Here is a 27158-nt window from a genome sequence, read left to right as displayed (position 1 = left end):
TCCCATCTGGCTTCCATCACTGCCCTTTGCAGCTAGACCTAAAAATCATGCCCTCTGTGTAATCCAGAGTTGTTCACGTGACGGGCTTACTGACAGGCTTGCAGAAAAGATAACATGCAGCAAACTTCCTTGCAAGGTGTTTACGAAAGAATGTAGTTTTAGGGGCTTTTTCTGATATTAGAGCTTATCAGAGCTGGAACATAGATAAATGAGTGCTGGAGAAAAAGGGAACTTGCTGATAAGGAGGATGTAATTTTAGCTTTGCCTGGTAATCACGATCAAGGTGGTCGAAACTAATGATTATCAAGATTGTGCTCAAAACTAATGCTAACGAACAGCTAGAGCTGTATATAATGTTAGAAAAGTATAAAAGGTGATGAATGACAGGAGAAAATTGGAGAAATACGTAGAGATTGCATCTGTGTTCAGCCTTTGTGTCTCCCCCATGAGAAAAGCCTTATATTATTCTGTTTTTCTAGCTTTGTAAGTAAATAAATAAAAGCAATATTTAAGCACTATTTTCTCATCGTTGTGTAGCATCCAATTCTTCTCTCTCTAACTGTGTGAGTGTGTGGAACATTCAACTGGATTGGGGAGGGCAAACAAATTAATTTATCAATCTGTAAGCAGTACAGCATAGGAGAAATAAAAAGGGATGATCTTCTGTAGGGAGCAAAACACAAGATCACTTTCTACCCCAAAATAAAACCCGCAAATAAATTATCTGGATACCTAAGAAAAGTTAAAAACTTGTGGGACAACAGTGAGCTGTATTTTCAAAGCACTTAGACTAACAAAGGTACATATCAGGCATATTTTCAAAGCACTTAGACTTAAAGTTACATAGCAACCTATGGAACTTTGTAAGTCTAAGTGCTTTGAAAATTAGCCCCATAGTAACCTGTGGAACTTTTAAGTGCTTTAAGAGCTTTGAAAATAAGCCCCAGAGACTCCAGCCAACTTATTAGTGGAACTTAACCACAGAGGCATGGTATAGTTGCATTTTCAGTATGGTAATACTAGAGCCCAACTAAGGAACAGGTTATTTTGAGTTAGTCTTCACTTGACCAAACTTCATTTTCATGTGCCATTAGTATCCAGCTGGATAGGCATTGTCTTAAAAGGTGGAGGATAAAGTTGTTTTGTTTTTTCACATTTATATCCCACATTATCCCAAGCAAACTCGGGTTCAATGTGGCTTATGTTTGAAAATACAGCGAGACAGAATAATAGAATTCAGTTATATCATGGGAGCAAATAGATGGATATGTCTGAAACATTTAACAAAGTTGAGATTAGCATATATACCCAACTGGGCATTTAAAAGTCTGTCCTTTAATGATACCACATGTTCAGAAATCATAGCCATATGTATAAACATGTACACACCAGAACAGGCATCTATACGCACATTGCAAAAGTAAACAACAACTTCTACAGAGTATATCCAAAGCTTAATTTTTTTTTCTTGTTTCCATCTTCCAAAATTCTAGACAGCAGATGTACAGATCAGCAGGGCACAAAGCAGTCCAAAACAAGTAGAAACAACGCAGTTTATATCTGATTGTTCAACCACCCTTAGGATTCACCTTTGGGTTTAAAAAGCAAAACCATATGCATGTAAGGACTGGATAAACAAAGCAAAGTTTAAAGCAAATGCCCTTAATATGTAATACTTGGTAGCAATAATTAAACAGTGATGGAATTTTCACATAGCAAGCATCCTGAGACAACAGATTTCTTTTCCACTGAACTCAATTAACTTTGTATGAACTTGGTGGCTAACAGTGTGCTGAACTGGACAATGTTGCCACATTCAGACTAACTCTGGACAGAAATTCTGCATGAAGGAAGCCCTTCCCTCATTATTCAATACCTCTCTGTGAAATAGTAGTAATAAAAAAAAAGGCAAGTGTAATTTTTATAATATACCACTGCAGTCCACAAAACAAAAGGATCAAGTTCCCTCATGCCATCTTTTTCTTTTGATGTAGGCACAGGAAAAAAAGATGTTAAATGCTCCCAGGTCTCAATCTAATTAATGTTTTGTGGTTTGTTTTTTTAAAATTGTACTTATAAATAGTAAATCTGATTGTTAAGCACCTGATTCTCATAACATAATATCTGTTTCGGTGGCCCTTTACTAGGTGAAAGAATCTCTGCACAAATACAAGCAGTCCCTATAACCAGCCATTCCAAATGACACAATGATTTACAGCTTAGAACTAATTACTCAATACTTCCCCTGTGTGCATAAGTATGCTTCAAAGCAGGCACATTTGAAAATATAAGCGAGATCAAATACAAATGTTACCAACAATAAAGCATGACAATGTGGATAGAGCAACTCATAGGTTTGCTTGCTTTGTTTTGGATGGACGGGGATGACCGACAGCTGCGCAGAGGAGAGGGAAAGGGTAAGGGAGACCAACCTAATTGGTTTCAGCTTTTGACGTCTCCTGTTCCAGCTCCCTGCACCGCTGGCCTTCTTCAGTTTTCTGGGCCACCGGCAGCGTGAGTGAGGTAAACACACAGTCTTCGGCGGCCTCGGAAGCTCTCTCTCTGTTAGCAGCATCCCACCTAGGTAAGACAGGAAATTGTAGCAGAGGGAAAGCGTCTGGGCTGCCGAAGGCAATGTGTTTACCTCACTGATGCTGCCGGCAGCCCGGAAAATTGAAGGACAGCTGTGCAGGGAGAAGGATAATGGCACAAGGAGCAGTGACGGACAGCAGTGCAGGGAGCGGGAAGGCAGCCAGTAGTGCCTAAAACACAGGCACTTGACTAGCCATCGGAGTTGGGGGACCTGAGGCTGTAATGGGGGGCCTGGGCCCCCATGCCCCCCCTAGCTACACCACTGGAGAGAGGGAGTGAAAAACTCTGGAACCATGCAAGGAAAGGTGGGAAGTAGAAAGATGCCTAACTCCAGACTAATTTTACAAGTGGACAACTGGGTGGCTTGATCCCCTTTATGCAGGGCCTGGGGCAGCTGCCCCCTTTGCCCATTGGTAAAAGCGGCCCTGTTAAGGGTGTACTGCCTTCTTAAATTAAAAAGGTAAATGTCTTGCCTGTCTTAAAAAGCTCTGCCTTGAACACCTTACATCCTCCTTATCGGCCAATCTCTTGCCTTCCTTTGCGTATGAAACTTCTTAAGCATGTGGTCCTCCACCAACTTCAAGCTCATTGCGATGAACATTCTTTTCTTAATTGTCAACAGTATGGGTTTCATCCATTTCATGCTATTGAAACCTTACTGATCATGTTATCAGATACTTTATTTAGAGACATGGAACTACCTGGTATGGTATTTCTTGTTCTTTTTCTCAGTGTCACTACAGCCTTTAATTTAGTCAATCACATCAACTTCATTCTCTGGGCCTAGGCAGGACTGTTTACTGTTGGGTTTTTTTTTTCTTACTTGACCGATCACCATGGCAGGTTTATATAGGCATGTTGTTGTCTTTATGACACCCTATCAAATGTGGAGTACCTCAGGGCTCAGCCCTCTCTACATTAATTTTAAATCTTTCCTTACATCCTTTTTGTGATATTATTAGGACCCATGGTCTTCTTTTATAATTTTTATACAGATTACATTTTATTATTTGCACCTGTTGCCCTAAGCTGTGGTCCTGTTGTTTCTTGGTTGGGCAGTTGTGGTCTTGGGTGTGTGTGTGGGGGGGGGGGTATATTGTCATAAAACTAAGACCCTCTTTGTTTCACAAGATGACTTTTGTACAGTCTCTAAGATGCTCTTTTTGTTTTCATATCTCACAAGGACATCTCTGTGTGTGCAGTATTCCAGTCTCACAAGGACATCTCTGTGTGTGCAGTATTCCAGTACCTTGGTGTTTTGTTGGCTACAGACTTGTCTTTCCATCTGCATGTTACCACTTCAATCAATAACCCTTTCCACAGATACTTGGATGCTTTTGTCCTATCTTTGCAGAATCTGATTTTCATACTGTAGTTCAAACACTTGCAGTGCCCTTGTGGATTTTGGGAACATAGTATCGTATGGCTTGCCTGCTTCTACTCTTTGGTCTTTGCAGTTGGTTTTGCATACAGCTGCACAGCTTATATTGGCCATGGCTTGCTCACTCATATCACCTTGGCTGTGATATGGATTTACTGGTTGCCCATTGAGTAATATATACAAAATAAAGTGCTTATGTTCTTGTTTAAATCATGACAGTATTTGTATCTTGATTGTTTTCATATATTTTCATGTACCACTTCAGCCATGTATAACGAGTTGGCCATCATGTATGTCTTCTTAGTCTACATACACTTTGGCTCCTTGGCTGATGGTAGGCTTATTCTAAGTTGAGCATAAGCGTTTTCTTGTTATGTGTCTTCCCTGTGAAACATGCTACCAGTCACATTACATAATGCAGATGACATTGGTGATTTTTGTACATTTTTTAAAGGCCTGTTTATTTATAAGTGCTTATTTTTGTTAGCTTTTGTTATTTTCCATTGGATTCTTCTGAGTTAGTGCATTATTATGTGTTTGTTTATTGTGTTTGATTGTACCCCATCTTGACCCATGGCAATTTGGTGGGTTATAACCTTTGTAAGTATATAGATCAATTCTTACTTATTTAAATAACTCTTCCAGGCTGTCATGAAATGGAAGAAAATGGAGCAGACCATGAGATCAGCATGGAGAGATCTAGCTACTTATTGATTGCCAACTGCACTGGTACAGAAGAGACAGGGACAGATGCTCATGTGTTCCAGGTAGGAAACAGGACAGGATATTCTTCTCTGAGACTTTATATTCTTTTCTTCCTGTCCAAGAGCACATGGTCTCTAGTGAAAATATACTCGGTATCAATGGACGCCTTTTAATTAATCTAACCCCCCTGTGGTTTGTACTATACTAGAAAAGAGATTGATTGATTGACTGACTGCTTAGGTGGTAGACCAGTTATTTTCAGGATATTCACACTGGAAAGAAAGAAATGTCATGAATTACAAATAAATTGTTTAACAGCAGTGTTTAGCACTGGATTGGTAGAGAACTTAGACTAGACACAGTTTTGCTTATCCAGCCAAATGTATGTAAGATATTTGAATCCTCAGGTTCCCAATTTTTGATCTGAATCTTGGAAGAAAGAAAGTAATTGCCAGGTTTTAACAGAAAATAACCTATTTTAATAATCTTATAAAACAAATTAATTTGTTTCATTTATTCAAAATATCCATCTTGGTTTATTTCTTTAGTTCAGTGCCACCCAAGCATGAAGAATATCCCTATTATATGGAGTAATAACTTCTAATATTGTCCTCACTCTTCTTTTATTTCTTTTGAAATGCTATTAGTGTATAACTGAATGCGGTGTTAGAGCCCAGGTTCTACAGCCTCAGGCTAGTTCATAATGCTGTTGGGCAAATTAAATTATTTAAAAACTTTTTCACTGGAACAGTTGTGTTAGTAAACCAATGTACATCAAACAGTAAATTAAAATAGAATGGAAGGGGGGAATGGAAACTGTTTAGTAATGGCTATTAATAACCAGATTCAGAGCGGTGACTAGAGCAGCCATTCCCAACCCAGTCCTCGGGGCACATCTAGTCCCATCAGGTTTTCAGGATATCCACAATGAATATGCATGAGTTAGATATGCATGCACTGCTTCAATTGCGTGCAAATCTAACTCATTGAGTATTCATTGTGGATATCCTGAAAACTTGATGGGACTAGGTGTTCCGTGAAGACTGGGTTGGGAATGCCTGGACTAGAGAAAAGGTATAATTTAATATAAGAATCATATCCTTGCTGTTATTGGGTGCAGGAGAATTTAGATATGTTATATTATTTGGTCACTTGCCCAGTGGTCAAGCATATTTGAGGATATTTCCTGACACACTGCAGAAACAATTTTATTGTTTATTTTGTTCCTCTTTAAAAGCGTCTGGCCTGTGTGGGTTCCAGTGATCCATCCTTTGGGCAAAATGAGTGTCCTACAGTTTTGCCTATTACAGTGCATGTAACAGACGGCTCCTCTCCAGTCCAGAATGCCCCGGTGCACTTGTCCCAGGCCCAGCCTGTACCTGAGCAGTTTCACGTGATAGACCAAAGTGGCCAAGCCATCCAATATGAGCTACAGTCCTTAGCAGGATCCAGTACACAGATGGTGAGTGGAACTGTTGGTGTATTGGTGGTGTGGATTTGGCATGCCCTGAAATTGTGACAGGTTTATTTTTCAAGTATTAGAGTAACTGTAATCCGTTGGGTTGGTCGTGAGCCCTTGGGCCCTGGCCGAGGCCAGCAGGGCGCCGACCCAGGCCAAGGGGAGACCGACCCACCACCGCACACCCCAGCTACACAATACCCCCTAAGCTACCCCTCCCCCCAGTCCCTCAGGAAGAAGGGAAATAGGCATACAGGCGGGCCTCGCGGCCGAACCGGAACCCACGCAGACAGAGCCACTCGTGCGAGCCTCACGGCTGAACTGGAACCCAATCACACACAGGGAGGGGTGAAAGAACCCAGAGGGCCCCAAGATGCCAGACACGCGCTGAACACCAGCAATAGGGCAGAGGGGGAAACAAAGGACCAGAGCGGGCCACGCCCACGCAGGGGACTAGCGCAGGACAGGGGAACTAACACAGCAACCCCCTCCCCACCAGGGTAGGAGCCACAGGCAGAAGCCAGAGGAACCAAACACAAAGGAAGGCAGAAAGCCTTTGCCTCAAACCCACTGTAGACAGAGGCACACAGAACATAAAGGGTTAAGCTTGTAGAGCCAGCAGAGAGAGAGTGCCATAAATCAACAAACAATCAGAGAGAATGCTTCCCCTCCCGAGAGGGAGTGGGGCCCATCCAAACAAACACACTGGCAGAGGCAGGAATACAATACACACAGTACACAAAGGGTTAAACTCACTGAGCCAGCAGGCCAGGACACTGGGAAGAGAAATCCTTAAAACAAACAAACAAAGGAGAACGCTCTCACTCAGCCCAGAGCCCCGGAGGCTGAGCAATGCCCAGCCCCCACTAAACAAACGAGCAGCTGACCCTGATTACAGAGCTACGCACACACACACACACACACACAGCAGCAGCTAACCCAGAGGGAAGGAAAAGAATACTCTAAATCAACACAGATCCCTGTCAGAACCTAGAGCACGTTCTGAGAGAAACCTATCAGGCTTTCCTGTTACCACCAGATAAGTAACGCAAAAGCAGAGAAACTCTTCAGCTGCAGGCTAAAGTACTATCCCTGACGTCAGCACAACCCCTGGCAGCCAATCAGAAGAGACGTCCCCCCTCCCCCTCAGCCAAACCGGCAGAATCATAACATCACCCCCCCTTCAAGGGCCCCCCCTACCCCGTCCACGAGGTTTAGGTTTGTGAGGGAAAAGGCGATGGAACCGTCTGACTAGGATTGGCGCGTGGACATGAGTAGCGTCCTCCCAGGAATTGTGTGCCGGTCCATATCCCATCCACGCAATGAGATACTGGAGATGTCCCCGGAAGCGCCTTGCATCCAAGACATCCCGGACTTCGTATTCCCCCTGGGAGGCTGAGATGGCTGGACTAGCAGGCAACGCGGGCAAAGCCCCTTTTCTCAGAATCACAGGCTTCAGCAAGGACACATGAAAGGTGTTATGTACCCGTAATGTAGGTGGTAACTTTAGCTGATAACAGACCCGATTCACTTGCCTCACAATGGGATACGGGCCCACAAATCGAGGTGCAAAGCGGGAGGAGGGAATCTTCAGACGAAGATTACGCGTGGACAACCACACCAAGTCGCCAGGCTGGAAGTGCGGTTCCACTCTGCGAGACCGATCCGCTTGGCGTTTCATACGAGTGGAGGTCACTCGCAGCGCTTTCTGAACTGATGACCAAATTGCTTGGAGCGAGGTCACCGCATCAACCGCTGCCGGGACATCCAAGTTGGTTTTCAAGGGGGCTGGTATCCGCGGGTGTCGTCCATATACGATGTAAAAGGGCGACGCGCCCGTGGCCGAGCTCACTCGGTTGTTATGAGCGAATTCTGCCCAAGGCAGCAGCTGACTCCAGTTGTTGTGGTGCTCATTGACATACATCCGTAGGAACTGCTTCAAGCATTGGTTCACATCGTTCTGTTTGGCCATTGGATTGTGGGTGATATCCCGACGAAAAGTTCAGCTTTACTTCAAGGGCCCGATTCAGGGCTCTCCAGAACTTTGATACAAACTGTACTCCTCGATCAGAGGTAATAGATTCTGGCAGACCATGGAGACGAAAAATAGAGCTGATGAAATACTGTGCCAGCTTCACCGCCGAAGGAAGGGTAGGCATGGGTATGAAGTGGGCCATTTTAGAAAACCGGTCCACCACTACCAAGACAACTGTGTGCCCTTCAGAGTTAGGCAGATCCGTAACAAAGTCCATGGCAATGTGGGTCCACGGTCTCTCAGGTACCGGTAAAGGCATCAGCAACCCCTGGGGTCTCCGACGGTCAGCCTTATGCTGGGCGCACTCAGGACACGCAGCCACAAACTCCTGCACATCCCGATCAAGTGAAGGCCACCAATACTGCTGGGAGATGAACCGCTTGGTTCCCAGGATCCCGGGATGTCCTGCCATTCGAGAGGCATGCCCCCATTGGAGTGTCTTTTCTCTCAGCCGGGGTGGCACAAAGGTCATACCTGCAGGTACTGCTAGCGTCATCGCGGGCACAATGACATCAGGTTTAATTACATACTGCAGGGGTTCTTCCTCCAGGTCAGCCTCCATGGACCTGGAGAGGGCATCTGCCTTGATGTTCTTCTCCGCTGGACGATAGGTCAGAATGAAATCAAAGCGGGAGAAGAATAGTGCCCACCGGGCCTGGCGAGGATTCAGCCTTCTCGCTTCTCGTAAATAAGTCAGGTTTTTATGGTCCGTGAACACCGTGAAGGGCTCCTGCGCCCCTTCCAGCAGATGACGCCATTCTTCCAGGGCCAATTTAATGGCTAATAGCTCCTGATCCCCGATGGCATAATTCTTCTCGGCAGGGGTATACTTTTTAGAGAAGAATGCACATGGGAGAAGTTTCCCACTGGGGTGGGCCTGGGACAGCACTGCTCCTACGCCAACCGATGATGCATCCACTTCCACGAAAAATGTATTTGTCGGGTTGGGATGGCGCAACACTGGAGCTCCAACAAATGCCTGTTTCAGATTCTCAAAGGCCTGACACACCTCAGGCGACCAGTTGCGAGCGTCAGCGTTCTTCTTAGTCAAGGCAGTAAGAGGGGCAGTCAGGGGCGAGTAATTCCAAATAAACTGCCTATAGTAGTTGGCAAAACCTAAGAAGCGCTGTAGAGCCTTACGCCCCGTAGGTTGCTGCCAGTGCAGGATGGCTGTCAGCTTACTGGGGTCCATACGCAGCCCGTGGTTAGAAATGATGTACCCCAGGAAGAGCAGTTCGGAGCGATGGAATTCACATTTTTCCAATTTCACATAGAGGTGGTTCTCCCTCAACCGCTGCAATACGGTCTTCAGGTGCTCCTGGTGCTCTTCCTCAGCCCTTGAAAAAATCAAAATATCGTCCAAGTAGACCATTACAAACTTATACAGGAGATCCCTGAAGATGTCATTCATGAAGGCTTGGAAGACGGCTGGAGCATTAGCAAGTCCAAAGGGCATTACCAGATATTCGTAATGCCCGTCGCGGGTGTTAAACGCCGTCTTCCACTCATCCCCCTCCTTGATCCGCACAAGGTTGTAGGCCCCCCTGAGATCGAGCTTGGAGAAGATCTGGGCCCCCTGGAGGCGGTCAAACATCTCAGAAATCAAGGGAAGGGGGTATTTGTCCTTCCGCGTGATGGCATTGAGTCCCCTGTAGTCAATACAGGGGCGCAAACCCCCCATCCTTCTTCTCCACGAAGAAGAATCCAGCCCCCGCGGGTGATTTAGAGGGCCGGATGAAGCCTCGAGCTAGGTTCTCTCGAATATACTGGGACATGGCTTCCGTCTCTGGCCGGGATAGGGGGTATACGCGGCCACGGGGAGGTTCAGTGCCAGGTAGTAGCTCTATGGCACAGTCATAGGAGCGATGAGGAGGCAGAATCTCTGCTTGCTGTTTGGAAAAAACATCTCCAAAGGATCTGTAGGGCCCCGGTAACATAACATTGGCTCGATCCAAAGGAAGCGTCACTGGGGCTGGCAAGACCTTATCCAAACAGACCTTCTGGCAGCCCGGGCCCCACGCCGTCAATTCACCCCGGGCCCAATCAATGCAAGGGTTATGCAGGCGAAGCCAGGGTAATCCCAGGATTATGGCCTCAGTGGCCGACGGAAGGACGTAGAAGGAGATAACTTCTTTGTGTAAGACTCCTACCCGTATGGTCATAGGCACGGTTCTGGAGCGGAGAACTCCCCGAACCAGTCCCCAAGCCGCTGAGACGGTGATGGACTGAGGTAACTCCATCGTAGGAATTTGATGAACCCGCACCAGGTCCGCGCTGATAAAGTTGCCTCCCGCCCCCGAGTCAACTAGCGCCTCAAAACAAGGGGTATCCTTAATCGCCAGTAGAACTGGCACCAAAACCTGCATCCAAGGGGAGAAGGACTTTGGCCCTGACCCGGTCTCCCTAGCCGGTATCAGGGCTGCTGGTTTCCCGACTTCTTTCTCTTCGGGCACTCACGGACAAAGTGCCCTTTCACTCCACAATGCAGGCACAGCCCCTTAGAGCGTCTCCGCTGTCTCTCCTGGGCCACCCGGTCAACCTGCATAGGTTCAGACCCATCGGGCACACCCAGAGACGGGGAAGCAGGGCTCTTGTGCGAGCTCCTCGAGTTAGCCCCTGCAACCTGCTGACCAGCGCGACGTTCACAGGCCCGCTCCCTGAACCGGATGTCCACCTGGGTACAGAGACGGATGAGGTCATTCAGATCTGAGGGCAGCTCCCGGCCTGTGAGTTCGTCCTTAATGTTGGCCGAGACACCATGCCAAAATACTGCAGTCAGGCTTGGGTTATCCCAACCTAGCTCTGCGGCCAAAGTCCGAAACTGGATGGCGTACTCACCCAGAGAGAGTCGCCCCTGATGTAGGTTCAACAGCTGAGTCGCCGCCGAGGAGAGCTTCCCGGGTTCCTCAAAGATGAGCCGAAATTGTTTCAAAAACTCTGCCAAATTATCCAGGAGGGGATCCTTCTTCTCCCATAAGGGCGAGGCCCAGGCCAGAGCGGGGCCTGCCAGTAGAGAGATAATATAAGCCACCTTCGCCCGATCCGAAGGAAAATCCCGGGCCTGCAACTCGAAGACAATTTGGCATTGATTGAGGAACCCCCGGCAGGTCTTACTGTCGCCCTCGTACCTCGGGGGCGTAGCCACCCGAATCCCTCGGCCACATGCGTGGGAACTAGGCGGAGTAGCTGCTGGCGGGACCTCCGCAGCCCCCGTGACAGTCAGCGAGTCTACCCGTTGAGACAGTGCGTTCACGACTCCCGATACCTGTTGTAGCTGAGCATGCAATTGCTGGAGCAGCTGCATAGGGGATGGATCGGTCAAGCTCATGGCTTTTGCGTTCTGTAATCCGTTGGGTTGGTCGTGAGCCCTTGGGCCCTGGCCGAGGCCAGCAGGGCGCCGACCCAGGCCAAGGGGAGACCGACCCACCACCGCACACCCCAGCTACACAATACCCCCTAAGCTACCCCTCCCCCCAGTCCCTCAGGAAGAAGGGAAATAGGCATACAGGCGGGCCTCGCGGCCGAACCGGAACCCACGCAGACAGAGCCACTCGTGCGAGCCTCACGGCTGAACTGGAACCCAATCACACACAGGGAGGGGTGAAAGAACCCAGAGGGCCCCAAGATGCCAGACACGCGCTGAACACCAGCAATAGGGCAGAGGGGGAAACAAAGGACCAGAGCGGGCCACGCCCACGCAGGGGACTAGCGCAGCACAGGGGAACTAACACAGCAACCCCCTCCCCACCAGGGTAGGAGCCCCAGGCAGAAGCCAGAGGAACCAAACACAAAGGAAGGCAGAAAGCCTTTGCCTCAAACCCACTGTAGACAGAGGCACACAGAACATAAAGGGTTAAGCTTGTAGAGCCAGCAGAGAGAGAGTGCCATAAATCAACAAACAATCAGAGAGAATGCTTCCCCTCCCGAGAGGGAGTGGGGCCCATCCAAACAAACACACTGGCAGAGGCAGGAATACAATACACACAGTACACAAAGGGTTAAACTCACTGAGCCAGCAGGCCAGGACACTGGGAAGAGAAATCCTTAAAACAAACAAACAAAGGAGAACGCTCTCACTCAGCCAGAGCCCCGGAGGCTGAGCAATGCCCAGCCCCCACTAAACAAACGAGCAGCTGACCCTGATTACAGAGCTACGCACACACACACACACACACACACACACAGCAGCAGCTAACCCAGAGGGAAGGAAAAGAATACTCTAAATCAACACAGATCCCTGTCAGAACCTAGAGCACGTTCTGAGAGAAACCTATCAGGCTTTCCTGTTACCACCAGATAAGTAACGCAAAAGCAGAGAAACTCTTCAGCTGCAGGCTAAAGTACTATCCCCTGACGTCAGCACAACCCCTGGCAGCCAATCAGAAGAGACGTCCCCCCTCCCCCTCAGCCAAACCGGCAGAATCATAACATCACCCCCCCTTCAAGGGCCCCCCCTACCCCGTCCACGAGGTTTAGGTTTGTGAGGGAAAAGGCGATGGAACCGTCTGACTAGGATTGGCGCGTGGACATGAGTAGCGTCCTCCCAGGAATTGTGTGCCGGTCCATATCCCATCCACGCAATGAGATACTGGAGATGTCCCCGGAAGCGCCTTGCATCCAAGACATCCCGGACTTCGTATTCCCCCTGGGAGGCTGAGATGGCTGGACTAGCAGGCAACGCGGGCAAAGCCCCTTTTCTCAGAATCACAGGCTTCAGCAAGGACACATGAAAGGTGTTATGTACCCGTAATGTAGGTGGTAACTTTAGCTGATAACAGACCCGATTCACTTGCCTCACAATGGGATACGGGCCCACAAATCGAGGTGCAAAGCGGGAGGAGGGAATCTTCAGACGAAGATTACGCGTGGACAACCACACCAAGTCGCCAGGCTGGAAGTGCGGTTCCACTCTGCGAGACCGATCCGCTTGGCGTTTCATACGAGTGGAGGTCACTCGCAGCGCTTTCTGAACTGATGACCAAATTGCTTGGAGCGAGGTCACCGCATCAACCGCTGCCGGGACATCCAAGTTGGTTTTCAAGGGGGCTGGTATCCGCGGGTGTCGTCCATATACGATGTAAAAGGGCGACGCGCCCGTGGCCGAGCTCACTCGGTTGTTATGAGCGAATTCTGCCCAAGGCAGCAGCTGACTCCAGTTGTTGTGGTGCTCATTGACATACATCCGTAGGAACTGCTTCAAGCATTGGTTCACTCGTTCTGTTTGGCCATTGGATTGTGGGTGATATCCCGACGAAAAGTTCAGCTTTACTTCAAGGGCCCGATTCAGGGCTCTCCAGAACTTTGATACAAACTGTACTCCTCGATCAGAGGTAATAGATTCTGGCAGACCATGGAGACGAAAAATAGAGCTGATGAAATACTGTGCCAGCTTCACCGCCGAAGGAAGGGTAGGCATGGGTATGAAGTGGGCCATTTTAGAAAACCGGTCCACCACTACCAAGACAACTGTGTGCCCTTCAGAGTTAGGCAGATCCGTAACAAAGTCCATGGCAATGTGGGTCCACGGTCTCTCAGGTACCGGTAAAGGCATCAGCAACCCCTGGGGTCTCCGACGGTCAGCATTATGCTGGGCGCACTCAGGACACGCAGCCACAAACTCCTGCACATCCCGATCAAGTGAAGGCCACCAATACTGCTGGGAGATGAACCGCTTGGTTCCCAGGATCCCGGGATGTCCTGCCATTCGAGAGGCATGCCCCCATTGGAGTGTCTTTTCTCTCAGCCGGGGTGGCACAAAGGTCATACCTGCAGGTACTGCTAGCGTCATCGCGGGCACAATGACATCAGGTTTAATTACATACTGCAGGGGTTCTTCCTCCAGGTCAGCCTCCATGGACCTGGAGAGGGCATCTGCCTTGATGTTCTTCTCCGCTGGACGATAGGTCAGAATGAAATCAAAGCGGGAGAAGAATAGTGCCCACCGGGCCTGGCGAGGATTCAGCCTTCTCGCTTCTCGTAAATAAGTCAGGTTTTTATGGTCCGTGAACACCGTGAAGGGCTCCTGCGCCCCTTCCAGCAGATGACGCCATTCTTCCAGGGCCAATTTAATGGCTAATAGCTCCTGATCCCCGATGGCATAATTCTTCTCGGCAGGGGTATACTTTTTAGAGAAGAATGCACATGGGAGAAGTTTCCCACTGGGGTGGGCCTGGGACAGCACTGCTCCTACGCCAACCGATGATGCATCCACTTCCACGAAAAATGTATTTGTCGGGTTGGGATGGCGCAACACTGGAGCTCCAACAAATGCCTGTTTCAGATTCTCAAAGGCCTGACACACCTCAGGCGACCAGTTGCGAGCGTCAGCGTTCTTCTTAGTCAAGGCAGTAAGAGGGGCAGTCAGGGGCGAGTAATTCCAAATAAACTGCCTATAGTAGTTGGCAAAACCTAAGAAGCGCTGTAGAGCCTTACGCCCCGTAGGTTGCTGCCAGTGCAGGATGGCTGTCAGCTTACTGGGGTCCATACGCAGCCCGTGGTTAGAAATGATGTACCCCAGGAAGAGCAGTTCGGAGCGATGGAATTCACATTTTTCCAATTTCACATAGAGGTGGTTCTCCCTCAACCGCTGCAATACGGTCTTCAGGTGCTCCTGGTGCTCTTCCTCAGCCCTTGAAAAAATCAAAATATCGTCCAAGTAGACCATCACAAACTTATACAGGAGATCCCTGAAGATGTCATTCATGAAGGCTTGGAAGACGGCTGGAGCACTAGCAAGTCCAAAGGGCATTACCAGATATTCGTAATGCCCGTCGCGGGTGTTAAACGCCGTCTTCCACTCATCCCCCTCCTTGATCCGCACAAGATTGTAGGCCCCCCTGAGATCGAGCTTGGAGAAGATCTGGGCCCCCTGGAGGCGGTCAAACATCTCAGAAATCAAGGGAAGGGGGTATTTGTCCTTCCGCGTGATGGCATTGAGTCCCCTGTAGTCAATACAGGGGCGCAACCCCCCATCCTTCTTCTCCACGAAGAAGAATCCAGCCCCCGCGGGTGATTTAGAGGGCCGGATGAAGCCTCGAGCTAGGTTCTCTCGAATATACTGGGACATGGCTTCCGTCTCTGGCCGGGATAGGGGGTATACGCGGCCATGGGGAGGTTCAGTGCCAGGTAGTAGCTCTATGGCACAGTCATAGGAGCGATGAGGAGGCAGAATCTCTGCTTGCTGTTTGGAAAAAACATCTCCAAAGGATCTGTAGGGCCCCGGTAACATAACATTGGCTCGATCCAAAGGAAGCGTCACTGGGGCTGGCGAGACCTTATCCAAACAGACCTTCTGGCAGCCCGGGCCCCACGCCGTCAATTCACCCCGGGCCCAATCAATGCAAGGGTTATGCAGGCGAAGCCAGGGTAATCCCAGGATTATGGCCTCAGTGGCCGACGGAAGGACGTAGAAGGAGATAACTTCTTTGTGTAAGACTCCTACCCGTATGGTCATAGGCACGGTTCTGGAGCGGAGAACTCCCCGAACCAGTCCCCAAGCCGCTGAGACGGTGATGGACTGAGGTAACTCCATCGTAGGAATTTGATGAACCCGCACCAGGTCCGCGCTGATAAAGTTGCCTCCCGCCCCCGAGTCAACTAGCGCCTCAAAACAAGGGGTATCCTTAATCGCCAGTAGAACTGGCACCAAAACCTGCATCCAAGGGGAGAAGGACTTTGGCCCTGACCCGGTCTCCCTAGCCGGTATCAGGGCTGCTGGTTTCCCGACTTCTTTCTCTTCGGGCACTCACGGACAAAGTGCCCTTTCACTCCACAATGCAGGCACAGCCCCTTAGAGCGTCTCCGCTGTCTCTCCTGGGCCACCCGGTCAACCTGCATAGGTTCAGACCCATCGGGCACACCCAGAGACGGGGAAGCAGGGCTCTTGTGCGAGCTCCTCGAGTTAGCCCCTGCAACCTGCTGACCAGCGCGACGTTCACAGGCCCGCTCCCTGAACCGGATGTCCACCTGGGTACAGAGACGGATGAGGTCATTCAGATCTGAGGGCAGCTCCCGGCCTGTGAGTTCGTCCTTAATGTTGGCCGAGACACCATGCCAAAATACTGCAGTCAGGCTTGGGTTATCCCAACCTAGCTCTGCGGCCAAAGTCCGAAACTGGATGGCGTACTCACCCAGAGAGAGTCGCCCCTGATGTAGGTTCAACAGCTGAGTCGCCGCCGAGGAGAGCTTCCCGGGTTCCTCAAAGATGAGCCGAAATTGTTTCAAAAACTCTGCCAAATTATCCAGGAGGGGATCCTTCTTCTCCCATAAGGGCGAGGCCCAGGCCAGAGCGGGGCCTGCCAGTAGAGAGATAATATAAGCCACCTTCGCCCGATCCGAAGGAAAATCCCGGGCCTGCAACTCGAAGACAATTTGGCATTGATTGAGGAACCCCCGGCAGGTCTTACTGTCGCCCTCGTACCTCGGGGGCGTAGCCACCCGAATCCCTCGGCCACATGCGTGGGAACTAGGCGGAGTAGCTGCTGGCGGGACCTCCGCAGCCCCCGTGACAGTCAGCGAGTCTACCCGTTGAGACAGTGCGTTCACGACTCCCGATACCTGTTGTAGCTGAGCATGCAATTGCTGGAGCAGCTGCATAGGGGATGGATCGGTCAAGCTCATGGCTTTTGCGTTCTGTAATCCGTTGGGTTGGTCGTGAGCCCTTGGGCCCTGGCCGAGGCCAGCAGGGCGCCGACCCAGGCCAAGGGGAGACCGACCCACCACCGCACACCCCAGCTACACAATACCCCCTAAGCTACCCCTCCCCCCAGTCCCTCAGGAAGAAGGGAAATAGGCATACAGGCGGGCCTCGCGGCCGAACCGGAACCCACGCAGACAGAGCCACTCGTGCGAGCCTCACGGCTGAACTGGAACCCAATCACACACAGGGAGGGGTGAAAGAACCCAGAGGGCCCCAAGATGCCAGACACGCGCTGAACACCAGCAATAGGGCAGAGGGGGAAACAAAGGACCAGAGCGGGCCACGCCCACGCAGGGGACTAGCGCAGCACAGGGGAACTAACACAGCAACCCCCTCCCCACCAGGGTAGGAGCCCCAGGCAGAAGCCAGAGGAACCAAACACAAAGGAAGGCAGAAAGCCTTTGCCTCAAACCCACTGTAGACAGAGGCACACAGAACATAAAGGGTTAAGCTTGTAGAGCCAGCAGAGAGAGAGTGCCATAAATCAACAAACAATCAGAGAGAATGCTTCCCCTCCCGAGAGGGAGTGGGGCCCATCCAAACAAACACACTGGCAGAGGCAGGAATACAATACACACAGTACACAAAGGGTTAAACTCACTGAGCCAGCAGGCCAGGACACCGGGAAGAGAAATCCTTAAAACAAACAAAGAAGAACGCTCTCAGGGGTAGATGCATCAAGCAAACGTAAAAAAATCAGAAACGTAAAAACCTTTACCGAATCTCAAATAACGAAGCATGCTCCAAAAACACAGCCCCAAAAAGTTTGGTGCGGTATTGGAAAGAACGATGCACTAATCCCCGTCGGTAATCGGCTCGTAAAGCATGCGCAAAGCAGCCAAGCGTTATGCTGGCTGCTCTGCGCATGCCAGAAACGTAAGAAACGTAAGAAAAAAAAGAAACACAAACACGTGGCTCCCCACTTTCCCCTGCATGTCTCCACAAACATTAAAGGATCGGGAGGGGGCAAAGGCGCTCATCAGCAGCGTCTGTATGGACGGCCTGGCCTTGCCTTGCCTCTGACGTCAGTTATCTACGTATATAGCTGACGTCAGAGGAGGGCGGACACAGGAAGAAAAAGGAGACCGGAGGAGACAGAAGAGCTAAAGAATAGCTGATCCATCCTGTGCAAAACCTTCAAACATAGGTGAGAGGCGCTGCACCGGCCATTGTGGTGGAGGGGGGGTCCGGTGGGGGGGGGGGAGCAGAGGGGACGAAATCGGGGGGGCGGGGCACGGAGGTGGAGGAGGGCAGGAGGCGGAGCATTGCCGACTAAAGAAGAGAGACACAGGAAGGGAGGGGGAGCCCAGCAACTGCAAAGGTTTCATTTTTAAAAGCTTTTATTTCACAAACGGAGCAGCGGGGACTTCGGGGGGGGGGGGGGGGCAAGCAAGGCAAGGCAAGGCTAGGCCGTCCATACAGGACGCTGCTGATGAGCGCCTTTGCCCCCTCCCGATCCTTTTTTAATTTAGTTTCCTTTTTTATTTTAGGCACAGGGAAGCAGGGAGCCACTTTTCTTTTAAAACATGGCAGCAATTTGGTTTTTCATCGTGCAGGGGGCAGTGGGGAGATGACAGCTCAGGCTTTAACGACAGGTCTGAGCTGACGTTAAATTTCTGGTGGTAAGTGAATCGTTGCTATCGTCGGTATGGTTAGTGCATTCCGAATTGTCTACATTTCAATGGTAGTTTCTCATTTGCATTCCAGTTTCGTTAGCTGCTACTACCGTCGAAAAATAGGCTTTAGTGCATGGAAAGGATCGGAAATTCTTCCTTAAGGGCTCATTTAACGATGAAAAACGTTTAGTGCATCTGCCCCTCACTCAGCCCAGAGCCCCGGAGGCTGAGCAATGCCCAGCCCCCACTAAACAAACGAGCAGCTGACCCTGATTACAGAGCTACCCACACACACACACACACACACAGCAGCAGCAGCTAACCCAGAGGGAAGGAAAAGAATACTCTAAATCAACACAGATCCCTGTCAGAACCTAGAACACGTTCTGAGAGAAACCTATCAGGCTTTCCTGTTACCACCAGATAAGTAACGCAAAAGCAGAGAAACTCTTCGGCTGCAGGCTAAAGTACTATCCCCTGACGTCAGCACAACCCCTGGCAGCCAATCAGAAGAGACGTCCCCCCTCCCCCTCAGCCAAACCGGCAGAATCATAACAGTAACCATAGCCTACTTTAATAAAACCATTGTGAAAGGACTTGAAGGTGCAGTTTGATGATTATTTGTTTACTGTTTCTTCATCAGTAGACATACCCTTGCTTACCACAATAAATGCATTCATTAACGCTGCTATACAAGTTTTTCCTACTGTCTGTATAGCTGTGGAATGAGTGATGATATGAAGCCAATATCTGCACTTCACTTACATATACTATGTATCAGAGCTATCTAATAGCTGACAACGATTCACACAACAAATGAAAAGTGAGAATAAAAACCATGACTACAACTGGCAGGTGGTGTATTGCCTGCCTTGTTAACAGAGTCTGTGCTAGGTTTTTTTGCTGCCCTGTGCGAGTGATTCCTATGATGGCCTTCCCTCTTGCATGACTTTCAGCAATAGCTTAATGAGCATATGAGTATCTGAACATGATTTGTATGTGACTTCCATCAGTACCAGTGGCAGATAAAAACATGTAAAAAGACCCATCTCTATAGCAAATCTGTGATACCATAACAGCACTACCAGGACTCACACAGCACCAGTTCTAAATATGAAAAGGCAGCCTTACTGTGCCCTAAAACACCAATACACCTCCTATGGGGAAGGCAGAACAAGTGGGACTGTCACAGATCTCTACACAGAAACTTACCACTCCTCAGTCACATATACAAGAGGCAGACCCTCTCCAAACATAGAACAAGGTACCACAAATTAGAAATAGAAATATAAAGGCAAAACTTAAAATGGCAACCCCAAGAAGTCAAACTCTGCAGTACTGAAGAACTACAAACAGAAGTGCATTTATTGTACTGAACAAAATAAATACATAAGTATTGCCACACTGGGACAGATCAAAGGTCCATGAAGCCCAGCATCCTTTTTTCTACAGTGGCCAATCCAAGTCACAAATACCTGGCAAGATCCCAGAAAAGCTCAATACATTTATGCTGCTTATCCCAGAAATAAGCAGTGGATTTTCCACAAATCCAATTTATGTTTCAACAAGTTTCATTGATGAGGTCACATGGTATACAATTCCATCTCAGTCAATATAAATCGTATAACAGCGAAGTCTAGTACACATTACTAAACCTGAAATGTCCATCATCAATGTTTTCCAAACTTTTCTCCCCTATCCCTTCCTTCTTGTCTTCTCCTATATTTATAATGTGTACATGTATAATTACTGTGCAGTTGCATAACTATTAACAATAAACTTTTATATGAAACTCCAATATTTATAACTCATGTTTTACTCAGTGTATTATCACAACAGTATTTACTGGTGGGTCCTCTTGATGTGCTCCTTCAAAGGATTGTTCTCCTATCTAATAATACGCATGTCCCTCTATTATGCATTGAACATTACCCTTCCCACTCCTATACCCCCCTCCCCCCCCCTCTACTCGCATAAAATGTTCTCTACACATCATGGTTAGTTACCTCTACCTCTGCACATGCTATTACTACCAGAGTGTAAAATATTGGTCTTGCTTCTTTTAGCACTGTGCTCCTCTTATAATAGGGGCAGATTATTGAGTACTGCGTTTCTCGCTTTATGTAAGATACTGTGTAAATATCTGTTCCAAATTCAAATAAAGGCTTTTCTTTTCTTTGGGGTGCCGCTCCAGCCTCCCATAACATCAACTCATGAAATTTATTCCTCCATCCACAAATCCAAATTAATAATGGTCTATGGACTTTTCCTTTAGGAAGCCGCCCAGACCCTTTTTAAACCCCGCTAAGCTAACTGCCTTTACCACATTCTCCAGAAACAAATTCCAGAGTTTAATTACATGTGTGAATAAATTATTTCTCCGATTCGTATTAAATTTACAACTTTGTAGCTTCATTGCATGCCCCCTAGTCCTAGTATTTTTGGAAAGAGTAAACAAACAATTCACATCTACCCGTTCCACTCCACTCATTATTTTATAGACCTCTATCATATCTCCCCTCAGCCATGTGCATTTCACAAAGCTAGCCTATTCCAGTTAATAAATTCAAAATTAAATAATTTTTCTACCTTTGTTGCCTGAGCATTTTATTTTTCCAATTATGGTGGTCTCAGACTCTCTTTAATGCTTTTTCTTTGTCCATCTTTTCCTTTCTTTGTTTACAATATCAGCTGTGCATTTGTCATTTCTTCTCTCTCTGCCTGCCTGCCTTCTTTCATTCCATATGTCTCTGATATAGCAATCTTTCTCCTTTAGCTCTTTTCTCTATTTCTTTCTTTCCTGCCTATGTATCTGTTCAAATTTCATCATCCTCAATCTCCACTGTAACTTTTCATCTACCTAGCAACTTTCCAGCCCATCTCTCCTAGTTCTCCCATTTCTTCAACCTCTTATTCCCTTCTGTATTTCACCCTCTGCCTGTTTACCACATTACTATTCTCTCACTCATCTACTTGCCAACCCCTCTCCCCCTCCCCATTGTCATCTTCTAATGGTTCCAACATACCCAGTATCTCCCATCTCTCCCCTCGCCAAATCTCCATTTCTGCCAGTCCAGTATTTCCCCATCCTCTTACCCTTCTCCCTCCATTCCTATGGTCTGGCATCTTCTCTCTTTCTCTTCTCTCCACCCTCTCTCTATCCCCTGTGTAATCTAGCAGTTTCCTATCACCATTCTCTTCTCTCTCGCCCTCATTTCCAGTGGTAGTCCAGCAGCTTACTGTCCCCCTCCCCCTACCTTGCCACTTCTGCCACAAACTAGAAATAGTAAGAAGCAGTATAAGGTTTTGCAATATGCGCACATGGCACAGTAGCTCCAACACCCCCCCCCCCCCCCCCTCCTTGATAATAGAAAGTTACATCAGAAGGGATGGAGAGGCACTGGAATTGCAGCATGCACATAGGCTGCAAGGCCCTATAATGTTTTTCACTTTTCGTCAGAGAGCTCAACCTGCTTGCCCCCGATATCTGCCACCCCACTGCTGCTGGGCCCGGCTGGCTCACTGTTCTGACCATACCACCCTGTGTGAGTACATGGTTTGCATTGTGGGTCATACCAGTCCCAATTGTTAGATGTGATTTCTTTTGATCAATGACATTAATTTGATCTGACAATTCAGAGCTATGTAAGCAGGTACATTTTACATGGTTGCAATATAGAAATGCTGAACTTTGGTTTTGTTTTGATTGTTAAAGATGATTGTCACCAGCCAGTCAGAAAATGGACAGGTGCTCCATGTGATCCCCTCCAACCCATCAGGAATGGCACAAGTACTAATCCCTCAGGGACATCTTCTGGATGTAGCAAGCACACAAGGTCAGCAATAACATGGTAGTTTTTTCTCTGTGTGTTTTATTCTTAACAAAAAGAAATTATTCCTTGTCATCTGAGGCTGCACTATTCTGAACATGTGAGTGTTATACCCTCCTACCTGTAGATGGAGGTAGAGAAAAATCTAGGCTTTTCCAATGAAATCACCATTATAACCTGCTGGTGCTCTGAGAAAGTATTGCACACCCATACCCCATCAACCACTGTAGCTGCAATACACGCAAGCGAGCATAACACCACAGAATGACATTCATAGCAGTGCGTCCAGTGAGCGTAACACCACAGAGTGGCACTCTCGACCCCTCATCTCCAAGGATCACCTCCTAGTATCTCTTTTTTTTGTTGTTGTTGTTGTACACTGGCTGAAAAGAGAAGAGTAGAGAGCTCTGGGCTTTAGTCTTCTGAGGGCGGGCTTCAGAACGGTTCAGCCGGCTAAAGGAAAGGAAATTATCAGGTAAGACATAATTTCACCTTCCTTGTCATCCAAGGCTGCACTATTTTAAACATGTAGGATGTACTCAAACATAACTACTGGGCGGGGGGAGGCAAAGCCCCCCTGAGGACAGCTCTGCTAGTTTGAGCATGTCCTAGCAATGCTTCACACAGGAATGCAACAATGACCATATCACTGCCCTACAGATCTCCTCCAGAGTGACCCTCCGGATCTACACCCAAGAAGTGCGCCCTCGCTTAAGGCACCACCTCCAAGGTCACCGCCATTGAGCCCAAGAGCTGCAGGTAGTCCCAAACCTTGTTAGTCGGAAACTCGCAGTGCCTGCTCTTTTGATCCTGCAGCTTGATCCTCTGGGAGGCAAACCATCCTCCGAGCTGTGTCAAATCAAACTCTGAAGTAATCTAGGACTTGGGTCAGGAGCAGGTGACTCTTCTGATGATTCACCACCCAGCTCAGACCCTCCAGGAGAGCAATGACCAGTCTTCCAGGTAGGGATGCACCCTGATACCCTGATGCTGTAAATGTGCTGCCACTGCCATCACCTTGAAAAAGGTGCAAGGAGGCATGACCAGTCCAAAAGGCAGGGCCCAAAACTGTTACACAAAAGTGGAGATAGTGCTTGTGATGTTGAACAATGGGAATAGAAACCAAAAGGAAACCAAACATAAAAATCCCTCAAAGAAATAGCTATACACCAGAAAGCAGGAAAAGGAGGTAGGCTTAACAGACAATGGGATCAACAAACAAAATGTATTTACCACAATGTATAAAACGCAATATGCAAGACTCGACACGGCACTGTGTTTCGGCATGCTTCAGGAGTCTGGCAATAAAATGTTCTGCGAAAGGAAAAAGGAGCTGTACAGCTGAGATGAACTGGGTTATGGAGGTCTTTAAAAAGAATGGATAATGCACTTTGTAAAACACTATTGTAGTACAGCACTTAATGGTCCTACAATAAAAAGAATAAACGTAAAACGTGCTCTGGGGTATGGTGGAGGAGATCCATACATACTCCAGAGTACGTTTTACCAGATATATTCTTTTTATCGTGTTTTGCAAAGTGCATTATCCATTCATGCACAGTCTTTTTAAAGACCTCCATAACCCAGTTCATCTCAGCTGTACTGCTCCTTTTTCCTTTTGCAGATCACTTTATTGCCAGCCTTCTGAGGCAGGCATATCCGTGCCGAAACGCGGTGCCGTGTCGAGTTTTGTACATTGTGGCAATAAATTTTGTTTGTTGATCCCGTTGCCTGTTAAGCCTCCCTTTTCCCACTTTCTGGTGTGGAACAATGGGAGTATGTAGATAAACCTTTGTGAGGTCCAAAGATGTCAAAAACTTGCCTGGATGAACTGAGACTATGGAGAGTTTCCATACGAAAACACTGCACCCGAAGACAAGCATTCATTCCCTTTAGGTCCAGGATGGGCTGGAAGGAATTGCCCTTTTTTGGGACCATGAAATAAATGACGTAACGGCCCAGACCTTGCTTTACCAAAGGGACAGGTTCCACCGCCCCTAAGTCAAGCAAGTGCTCCAAGGTAGGATCAACTGCCCGTCGCTTTCGCTCCAAGCCACAAGGAGGCACCATGAGGCATCCAGCATGGTGCAGGCAAACTTCAAGGAATACCCCTCTCCGACCAGAACCCACTGATCTGAGTTAATGCGATCCCACTAGTGGTGGAAGATAGACAACCTGCTTTGTACCTGCACTTCTGAATGGCCTGGCACACTCTCATTGGATAGGCTGGGCTGCTCCCACCCTGCCAGAGAGGCTGGAGTCACTGGCTCTTTTGGGCTTATAAAAGGAGCCTTACTTAAAGGGTCTACCTGAACCCAAGGCCACTGGCCCCAAGCGACGAGCTGGTTGAAAGCGAGCACCACCCCTGGAGCGGCCCATGGTGGCTGAATATATTCTGGGAACTCTTCTGCCTTAGATTAAGTTGACGGAGAGGCCTCGCCTTTACCATGTTTTTCACCAACTGCTCCAGATCCTCCCTGAACAGTAAGTGCCCCCTAAAGAGCAGCTTACTGAGAAAGTTCTTGGAGGCTGCATCCGCAACCCAATGATGGAGCCACAGCCAGTGCCATCCCACCACCGAGGTGGCCATGGACTGGGAGGAGAGGCGGACCAAGTCAGAAAGGAGCTGCCAGGAAGGCCGCACCAGACTCCACATGAAAAATTGACAGAGTCTCCAGCAACTGCTGCAGCAAACACAGAATGGCCCTGGCCAGGTAACCGCTGCAAATGGTGGCCTGAACACCAGACATTACAAAAGTAAAAGCAAGACAAAACTGCTTCTCCACCCACTTCTCATTCAGCTTACGGAGAGCCAAATCCCCCTTAACGGGGGCAGCTGTCTTCTTGGTGACTGCCATAACCAGCGCGTCCATCTTGGAGTACACCCAGTACCTCTCCACCTCCTCAGGTGAGTGGTAAAGGTGTGCAGACACTCCAGGGCCCTGGCCCCCTTGAAACCCCAGCAATCCAAGGAGAGGGAGTCCAAAGTACAAGAAACAGCACAAGTAAAAGAGCGAATCCCTCCAATAGAGAATCTCCTTCAGAGAGATCTGCAGCAGGACCTTTGAGCATCCCCAGAGTTGTCATTACCTTGTCCATGAGACGAGAAAGCTCCTCTCAAAGAAGAGGTGAATCATTTGAGAACTCTACTCTTCCTCATTTGGTGTCTGAGAAACCCTCCTGATCTTCAGGGATCATAGCAGAGGTACTTGGAGAGTCAGAAGCCCCCCAGTCCCTTGTATGGCATTTGGCCTCTGAACTGGGGCCCCATCCAGGCCTCCAGGGTCCACATTGCTAGCTGAGGGGCCAGCCTCTGCCTTCAGGGCATGCTTAACCAATTGGGCTAAAAAAGCTAGAGGCCTCTAGGGGACCCTGCCCCCCCCCCCCCCCCCCCCCCAGGTGGATGAAAGAGACGTACCCCCCACCCTTCTCCTGCTGTGAAAAAGGATGGGAGAGGAAAAAGCAACTGAGGAGAATATGGCTGCCGTTCCTGCCAAAGACGTCGGGACCATGAGTTCCTACAGTTCAGTGCAGGTAGAGTGGCTCTCAGCTGCGGTGGCGGCCCCTGAACATGTGAGTGTTTATCACCACTGAAATCTGTGATTAGGTGACTTTAATTCAAGTTAGGAAGCCAGTGCTGCCTAACTTTGCCAGAGTGTGTATTCTATGACTGCTTTTTTCATTTCATTTGTATCCCACCTATCACTACTTGTCTAAGCAGGTAGAAATGAACATTAACAGTAAAATGAACGAACAAGTCGTATATGATGTTTCTATTATTCTATACAGTCTAAAATGCTTGAAAAACAACTAATTAAATAATGTTTAGGCTATCCTAAATATATGTATTTTCAGTGTGTTGCAAAAACTCAGAATTCTTTATAAATTACTAGTAAAAAAGGCCCATTTCTGATACAAATGAAACGGGCGCTAGCAAGGTTTTCCTCGGAGTGTGTATGTTTGAGAGAGAGAGTGTGTGAGAGAGAGAGAGTGAATGTGCGAGTGTGTGTATGTGACAGAGAGAGAGTGAGACTGGTTGCGAGTGTGTCTGTGAGAGAGAGAGTGTATGTGTGAGAATGAGAGCGTATACGACTGCGTATCTGAGACACAGTGAATGTGAGGGAGAGAAAGTGTGTTTCACACAGATACAGTATGTGTGAGAGAGAGAGTGTGTGTGAGACAGAGAGAGTGTGAGAGAGTATGTGTACGATACACAGACTCTCTGTGAGCAGCCACCCATGTCCAGCGACCCTCCTCTCTCCCCTGCCCCCCCTCTAGCCACCCATGTCCAGTGACTCTCCTCTCTCCCCTGCCCCCCCTCCAGCCACCCATGTCCAGCAACCTTCCTCTCTCTCCCCTGCCCCCCTCCAACCACCCATGTCCAGCGACTCTCCTCTCTCTCCTGCCCCCCCTCCAACCACCCATGTCCAGTGACTCTCCTCTCTCCCCTGCCCCCCTCCAGCCACCCTCCTCTCTCCCCTGCCCCCCCTCCAGGCACCCATGTCCAGCGACCCTCCTCTCCCCCTGCCCCCCCTCCAGCCACCCATGTCCAGCGACCCTCATCTCTCCCCTGCCCCCTCCCCTTCAGCCACCCAGGTTGTCCAGCGAATGCTTCAGGGCAGGCAGGAAAGATCCCCAGTCTTGACTGCCGGTGCTGACCCTCCCCCGTTGCCGGATCGCTCTTCAAAATGGCCGCCGAGACTTCCAGTGGCAGCCTCGCGAGACTTCTGCTGAAGTCTTGGCGGTCATTTTGAAGAGCGAAGGTGGTAGAACTAGAGGACATGAATTGAGGTTGAAGGGGGGCAGACTCAGGAGTAATTTCAGGAAGTATTTTTTCATGGA

At 48.6% G+C, this 27158-nt stretch overlaps 1 protein-coding gene across 2 annotated transcripts in view; it reads left to right on the top strand.

Moving 5' to 3' along the window:
- CARF (calcium responsive transcription factor) overlaps window positions 1-27158 on the top strand; it is a 194502-nt gene that overhangs the window by 26522 nt on the left and 140822 nt on the right. For both annotated transcript variants that reach the window (XM_030210699.1, XM_030210698.1), the window contains exons 2-4: window positions 4619-4740; window positions 5916-6140; window positions 22202-22322. In XM_030210699.1, coding sequence (XP_030066559.1) covers window positions 4630-4740; window positions 5916-6140; window positions 22202-22322 — 457 coding nt within the window. In that variant the 5' untranslated portion in view covers window positions 4619-4629. The remainder of the gene's footprint in view (window positions 1-4618; window positions 4741-5915; window positions 6141-22201; window positions 22323-27158) is intronic.

The sequence above is a fragment of the Microcaecilia unicolor genome, chromosome 7 (genome assembly GCF_901765095.1).
Source record: "Microcaecilia unicolor chromosome 7, aMicUni1.1, whole genome shotgun sequence".
NCBI lineage: Eukaryota > Metazoa > Chordata > Amphibia > Gymnophiona > Siphonopidae > Microcaecilia > Microcaecilia unicolor.
The sequence above is the reverse complement of the archived record's forward strand: the minus strand, read 5'-3'. Positions and strand labels throughout refer to the sequence as shown.